The sequence below is a fragment of the Aptenodytes forsteri genome, unplaced genomic scaffold, assembly GCF_000699145.1.
Source record: "Aptenodytes forsteri isolate BGI_AS27 unplaced genomic scaffold, ASM69914v1 Scaffold56, whole genome shotgun sequence".
Classification (NCBI taxonomy): Eukaryota; Metazoa; Chordata; class Aves; order Sphenisciformes; family Spheniscidae; genus Aptenodytes; species Aptenodytes forsteri.
The window spans coordinates 3510289-3518436 of NW_008796213.1; the positions used below are offsets into that span (position 1 = coordinate 3510289).

Consider the following 8148-nt stretch of genomic DNA (forward strand, 5'->3'; position numbering starts at 1 on the left):
TTTTCTTCCCACAATCCTGGCATTATATTCCTTTTCTGACATGAATACTCGTGAAAGAAGTGGGATCGCCCCATCGCCAAGATAAAACAGCCACCAAGTCTTAGTTTGTATGTACAGACATGCTCAACTACTTGGCAAAAAGGCTTCCACCACAGAAATTTCAGAGTTAAAAATAGAAGGTGTGCTTGAGAACAGTGAAGTTTTCTTCCCACAATCCTGGCATTATATTCCTTTTCTGACATGAATACTCGTGAAAGAAGTGGGATCGCCAGTACTGGAGACAGCCTGCTCCTAAAACCACGTAATTGGTACGCTGACAGAAACACAAGTTCCCTTTACCAGAATATTCCCACCTCTTGTACCCAGGGACTTCTCAAAGCAGTAATTCAGCTTTCTTGCCTTTGCAATTCATGGCCTCTCTGCATGGGCTTTTACCAGGCTCCCGCAGGCACTGCTGGTCTTCACAGCAGAGCTGGGACAGGGCTCAAACAGCTACCCCCTTCATGCAGGGCACCGTGCAGTCACCAGGATGCAAGTCTTTTGGCTAGGTTAGAACCCAAGCCAGGTACCTGCTGGTAAAAAGCTCTAGTAATTCTGTACCAGTCCAAGCCCTTGGTCATTCTTAATTCACCCTGTTACTCTGTCTGCGGAAATGATGAGTGGTGAAACAGAAGCAAGAGAAGACGCTTCAGCCAAAGAAATCAAGTCCCACTTCACTGAAACAGCCGTCTCGTTGCTCTCCGCGTTATGCGGGGTTGGGCGAATTGTGTCCGTGTTCCCAAATACAGGTCACACTTCAATTAAAGTTGGAAGTGTTCTTCGCTCTGTGACACAGGCACAACGCCCATGGTGTCTTCCTCAAACCAGTGCACTACAGCCATGGAAACAAGCACAGGAGAAGAGGGTTTCCTACACCTTACACCAGACTGAGGGAAATAACTGAGTGGCATTGAGCTGCGTTGCAGACCAGAATAGCTCTGTCTCAGGGCTGTTAAGAAATGCTCCAAATACTTGGTTAAAATGCTCTGTCATTTTAAAAAGAAGTCATGTCTATTTTTTATCTCTTCCAATCTATCTCCATAAATACATAAAATAAATTCCTCATTAAGGTCAAACACTTCTAAATGTCCCAGCTGATGCAAGCAATCAGGGTTTGCCTAATCCAGTTTACACAAGAGGTTAACACGGACAAGCAAAAGCTGAATGCCATTTAGAAAGGGACAGCGTGGAAAAATACTCATTGCCGAGTTATAAACAAGGTATCACTGTATTTAACTCAGCAGATGCCACTTCCATTCTTTAACATTTCCTCACAGAGCAAGTACCTAGCCATAAAAAAACCCCGACCCAGATGCTATAGGAATGCTGATTTCACACCTGATTTTCTCACAACCAAAATTGCTTATAGATTAACATTGCCCCATAGCAGCAAAGCAGACATAAGAGGGGAACGCACAGCGTACCTCTGCCACTGGTTTATTTTTGCTGTAACTATGCCTATTGCTAATGCAGAATCAGTTGTGAAAATCCACCCTAATGTAAATTGCGATGGACACTCAAGATACTGCACCGCTTTTCAAACAGTGTGTTCCCAAAGCAGGTATGCGTTGTCTTTGTAGCAGGGCAATCTTTAAAAGTGTACTAGCAACTTTAAATAGAACAACCGGAAAAGCAAGAAAAGTTGAAGTTCTTGAGCAAATATTTTTCTTTGTTGGCACCTAATCCTGTACCTTGTGCTAGCTCAGCTCTGTCCCCATCCCGAGCCAGGGGCGGAGATTAGCATGAGCCCTTCAGCAGGCGCCGAGAGGAATTCTGGCAGTTCTGGCCACTCCACGTGCAGCGGTGAAGGGAATCATCGCTGCCACTTCTACTCTGAGTTCAGAGCAGAAAGCCAGTTCCCAAGCTCCAAAGCAGGCACTGTCATAAGCTGCGTTGAGCTCCACCACCACCGCAGAGTGCAAAAAAGGAGGTAACCGCTGAACAAACAGAGCTTAGCACATTCACTCGACGCCTCCGAGATATGAAGAAAGCTTAAGACAAACCCCAGCTTTCAGCTAACAGGAAAAATTTGTGGGGACCAAACACAAACTGTATTTGGATCACTGCTACAGAAATGCACCATCACAACTTCTCCCAGCAGTACAACAGGCTCAGAGTGAACAAGAAGTAGCTAAGGGAATTAAAGCCAGACCTTCCTATTTAAAAAGATACCACAATTTCCTCTGGATAACAACCCGTTTCAGTAGCTAAGCATTTCCAGTACATCTAACACCTCAGTATGCCAGTGACAGGGGCTAGGATACCAGTTAAAGCATTAACTTCAACCAGAAATAAATGCTGACCTGAAAGAAAAAAGTGAAAAGAAAGAAAAAACTGAAAGTTTTTGGTAGTACTGACAATGCTCAGAGAGAGAAGCATAAACCAGATCATCATTCTGTAGGGGGAAGAGCTGCAAAAACTATAAATAAGGACGCCCAATAAGTACTGGGCTCAGAGAAAGATGAGATACAAAATCCCACCAGCTTTGAAGGCAGGAAATTGTCACCTGTAACGTTTTTCTTTCCCTGTTCACATCACGCTGTACTACAGTGGGAATTTCACCACTTCTCCGTGTAACAGAATGAAACACCTTTTAGTTGTGCAATTTTTTACTAACAATACTAGTAATTCTCAGTCTTTCTGACAATAAGACAAAGTTAAAGCAAAATAAACGCCACTCCCACATTAACTGAGAATCCCGGACCAGGAATGTTTTTCACACGCTATTGCAGGCCTCTCGAAAGGAACAGCCAAGGCAGCCGTTCCTCCAGCTCCTCCTGATGGCAAACGATGGGCATAACACCCTAACAAGGTACTGGGATGACAACGTTGATGTCATCATGGAGTCATCGTATGTCAAATGCCATCATAAGAAGACCTAAGCACATGACCAAAACAGGGTGTGGTGAAAGACACCAGCCGATTTGATCAAATGCTATGATCAGTGGAGGGGCAGACACAAATGCACAGGCGGCCTTTTCAGGCTGAGCACCAGCTGAGTTTAAACTTACTGACTAATTAATGACTTAGCTAAGGAAAAACAGAGAATGACACTGATAAAACAGGAGGGATGTTAACACTGAGAGGTGATTAGGCTGTCAGGCCCCGCGAGACAGAACAGAGATTGTTAAGGCAGCCAAGAAGATAAGGTTTGAAAATGGCTGAAGATGCAAAGGGTGACTTCATTTACATATTCATAAGCTCAAGAATTAATATAGCTGCCTGGGTTACCTTTTCTCTTAAGAACGAACAAAAAAGAAAGAAGTCCAAACCATGATGAACAGAGAGAAAGCACACAGGAAAACAAAACAAAACACACACAGATACCCTATAGGTATCAAACATTTTATTTATTTTTTCAAGAAACTACAGCAATATACGTGATTCCAGAATTATGAAGCACTGTTAAACACAAGGAATGAAATGGCCTGGGTCCAAGCACTAACGACCTCACACCTTTTCCTTCGTACCACCATCACTCAGAAAAATTACATTATCTGAAAAGAAATAAAGAACATTTAACCTTCAGGATCGTTTTGCCCTGTTGCAAGGCTGCAAACCCACAAAGACAACCTATCTGTGTTTAAATAACCTGCAAAGATGTGTATTTCAGAGAAGAATAGCTCGTAAAATAAAACAGTGTCCGATACAGGGTTCTTGCTCTATCTCCCCAGAAAGCTGACAATTCAAGGTGACCATATATATACACAATGAAACAAGCGTGCTAAACCTGATGATCACAGTCAAAGATACCAGCAACATTTTAAACTAATGGTTTAATTCTTTGACTATCATCTCTATCAGTTATAGCTTATTTCCTTCTTATTTTATCATTTTCAGTATGCACTACCATGTCATCAGTCTATGGGACTATAGGAAGCTCGTACTTCATCAAGCCTCAGTAATTTCTAAAGCACTTTGAGACTGGGGATATTGCACACGAAGAAGAAACCATTAGGATAAATACTAATTAAAAAGAGACTTGCTTCTCCCCTCCAGCTATTTATAAACGGCAACCTACAGCACTGCTAGCTGAACTGTTCATGTGAAAGTTTGATTACTATTGTTTTAAAGAAGCTACACAGCAGAAACATCCAGAATTGTGGTTGGTTTCTTTTCCTTCTCCTCTGGCCCAGTTTTTTTTAGATATACTTGTGTAACAGAAATGTTTGCTCTACTACCCAATTATTTTAGCCCTCCCTCAAAAGCCACAAGATAGTGGCTCTACCCACAGTAAAGATGTAGGATGCTCACGCTATGTAAAGGCTCAAGGAAAAAGCTGAGTTTCCCAGTTCTCTTCTTCATTGTGTCTACCCAAGGGACAAGTCTACTCCCTATCCATTCTGTGCTCTTCTTACCACTACTGGCTACCAGACTGAGGTCCTTCTAAATTCTCCATCAAGTTATCCCTGCATAAAGTATCTTTCACAAACAGAGGTCCTTAAAGTTGGTGAAGCCTCCAGTCTTAAACAGGAAGAAAAAATTCCCTGCCAAACCGAGACAAAGTTACTAAACAAATTCTGCTTAGAAAAGGAATCTGCCTGACCTGCAGTACTATGTACCAGTGTTCTTAAAAACACACAGTATCTACCTGCTGCACCAACTGGTCTGTGTGAACAAACTATGCAACAGTTTGCAACTATACGCTCTCATTTTCTGTCTTCACAAGCAGTGCCAGAGGACATCCAGTGGTACAGCCTATTCACTCTCTCGAAATCCCCAGGTGTGGATTCTGAGGATGCAGACAAACCAAGCTCTATTTCAAAGGTCCTCCACCTCCTCTCCATTTTAAAAGGGCAAGGTAGGCATCGGTATGTTGTTCCTTACCTGCTATAATTGTTGTGGCCTGCCGCCTCACATTGTTTTTGTCTGTATATTCACCATAGTCTATCTTCCCTTCAACATAGAGTCGAGCACTGAAAAAATGAAGAATTTGATTCTGGTCAGAGAACTGTATGGCTGTTTTCCCCTCTGTATCTGATTCTGAATACACAGGCTTTTGCCTCACTTGTCTGTAGCGTGTCTGCTAACTTATTTTATGGCACTTCTATCTTAGTATAGCTCCTGGTCACCATAATTATTACATCAATAGATTAGTAAGGCATTAAATCCTCAACCGCATTTGTTATTCACTTACCCCTTCTTCACATACTGATACGTAACATCTCTGAGGCCTGGTCTGAAGACAGAAATCCTGTGCCATGTCGTTTTCTGACTGATATCACCTAAGTTACATAAAAATAACAAAGTTGGATGCCAAATCCTCTTTTTGACGCCTCAGAAATTAGTTTCAATGCATTGGTGTTCTCAAATTATGAAAAGTGATGTGAAAATGGATGTATACAAGCACTTGACCTCCCACTCCATACTAGAACTCAATGTTCCACTCATCTGTGCCCAAATGAAAGTATCATGCAGAAGCACAGTTCAAACCAAGAGATCAGTTCTCCTGGAAGCCAGTGCTCATACTACAAGAATTTTTTTCCCTTCACACACTCTGCATTGAACAAAAGTTAGAGAAAGAGAGACATCTGTAGCTGCAGACTGATGGAAAAATTGAAGAGAAAATGTATCGTTCTTTTTTTTTCCCCCCTCACACACTCTATTGAACAAAAGTTAGAGAAAGAGAGACATCTGTAGCTGCAGACTGATGGAAAAATCGAAGAGAAATGTATCGTTCTTTTTTTTTCCCCCCTCTTGGAATAGAAATTAGAGTATGGAACCTGCTACACCTTTGGCAACCCCAACAGTGAAAAACTGCCAACTCAACACTCTTTCCTCTCCTCCAGAGGAAGGTGGACATGCAGATCTTTATTCAGTACATGCTGCTGGGGATCAGTAAGAGACACACAAATGCACCCGCATCTCTGCTGACCTCAAAGGAACTTCCCTGCACCCAAGAGATTTACACGGCAGCCTGAAGACAAAGCGTGGTGCTACTGAATATGCAAACATGACCTCGGAACATGGCAGAAGCACGTTGCTAATTGCAGACTCACCTCCCTGGGTTACGTCACCGTCCCCTGTTCGCCACATCTCATTGGTTGCAAGAGAGAATATGGTAACGGGATTTTTTCCTTCCACTTGCCTCATGATAGGGTCCTGTCCAACCCGACCAAGTAACTGAACGCGATTCATGGCTGAAACACGAGAGAGTAAATACATATACGAGTGAATTATGATTCTTCTAATCATGGCAAGTCGTAAGTCGGCAGCTTTTCTCAAGGGCCAGAACAATGACTTTCTGCATCTCCTAACCATTTTTCAAGCTCTTGTGACTTTTGGCTTATTCAGGCCCTGCAGATGGCTGACTGTGCCTGTACTATCGTTATCATTGCTCAGTAAGCTCATTTGGAAAGCTAAAGGTTCTTTATTCTTTCTGTGCCTTTATCATCTTTTTCACAGACACATCCATATGTCACTTGAGACTATTTTGCATTTACTTACCTTGACTTTTATTTTTTTCATTATGAATAAACCATAGTATTGGATTGTTTTGTCCTTATAAAACCATAGTATTGGATTGTTTTGTCCTTAAAACAATACCTTTAAAACAACAAAGTTGCATTATTACACCCCATCCTCTGAATTAGAGGGTCACTAGTTTTTACAGAGGTACCAGGACTGGGTGGACACAATTTATTCCTTCTCCTTGTTGAAGGACAACTGGAGGAGGTCAGGGGAGCATCACTCTTGCACAATGAGCACGTGAACTGAATGGTAAGGTCTGAAGCGTACACCTGGAGCAAACCATGCTGGGGCAGCAGCACCCAAACAAGTCCCCCAGGCACACGGGAGTCTGACAAACAAGCACACGAGACACCTAAATGCAGGTATTAGAAAACACGACAATAGCGTACCCGATTCACTGCCACTGATAAGGCAGGACTACCTGCCTTTTACAGGCTGTACTCCATGTCAGGGCTTTTTTCTTTTCCCCCTCAAGGGCTGCTTGACTTGACAAAGACCAGACAGGAAGCTACTTAAGAGTCTGTTTGAAACAAGGCATTCTAAGTTACTGCATTCAGGAGCTACCATTCCTAACTGTTCCTCTCCTGGCGTATTTCAGCCATTCTAAAACCAAGATAAAACCCACAAAGAGTACCAGCTAAGTTTCATCTCAGGAGCTACTTACATCTTTCCAGTACCAACGAGCCAACTGTATCAGACTCATGTCTTACAAACTGGCAAAGCACCTGAAGGAACAGACAGATGTTAGCTTCCAAGACACAAAGTATGAACAGTATTCACGTGCTTTTACACCTCGTTTTCCCAACACTTTCAGGGGTTTTGCAAGTACGTTCTTTTCTGGTAACTTACGGGGGAACTGAGGGAAGAAATCCGTTCAGCTAAATGAAGCCAATAGGATTATTCAAAGAATATTTGGTTAAACTGGGGTTAAAAAACTGCCTATGAAAACAAATGGCCCAAAGGTACATTATTTCAGCAATTATTTTGGGGACGTGCAGTAACTACTGTTTTTCTGTAATATGTGATGGAGGGGGGCAGGTTTGAAGTGGAGCGGTTGTTTAGTTGGCTGGGCTTCGGTTTTTGGAAACAAACAGGTTTGATAGTTTCATCAACTTTCTGCTTCACTTCAGAGATTAACAAGATGTGCCCAAAATGTACATCTACCCACCACCATAAGCAGTACGATGCACTGATAACCCCTCGTTCCCAAGCAAACAGCAAATCAAGGCCACAAAAACCCAATTGCTGCAGCTAAACACAAGCGAGAAAAAGAAAAGGAACCGACTTGATGCTGGCAAACATCATGTCCTAGAAGAAAGGAGAAAAGAAAAGCCCAGGAACACCTCTGTAAGAAGGAACTGGAAGAAAAAGCTCATCTCCTATAACAAGTGGTTGCACAACTTAAAGAAAGGCGAGACCGACAGTCCTGCGTGGAACAGAGGAGTTGAACCGGAAGAAATGCAACTTGCAAAACAAAAGCTCTTTGGCGTGTCTGTAGGGTTCACTGATGTACATGCAAATCACCCAAGACTCATTCCGTGCGTTAAGCCGGATCTTTTAATACATCGTTTTTTCGGCGCTGCGGTAAAGGCACCAGCAGCTACAGCTGGCCCGTGTCGGGAAAGCCGCCCGCCGGTA

At 42.8% G+C, this 8148-nt stretch overlaps 1 protein-coding gene across 1 annotated transcript in view; it reads right to left on the reverse strand.

Annotated features, from left to right (window-relative positions):
• Positions 1–3365: 3365 nt before the first annotated feature.
• The window catches only part of WEE2 (WEE1 homolog 2), a 23671-nt gene continuing 18888 nt past the window's right edge, over positions 3366–8148 (reverse strand). Inside the window, 5 exon segments of the mRNA XM_009288347.1 lie at positions 3366–3536; positions 4867–4955; positions 5177–5264; positions 6039–6179; positions 7175–7235. Coding sequence (XP_009286622.1) covers positions 3490–3536; positions 4867–4955; positions 5177–5264; positions 6039–6179; positions 7175–7235 — 426 coding nt within the window. The 3' untranslated portion in view covers positions 3366–3489.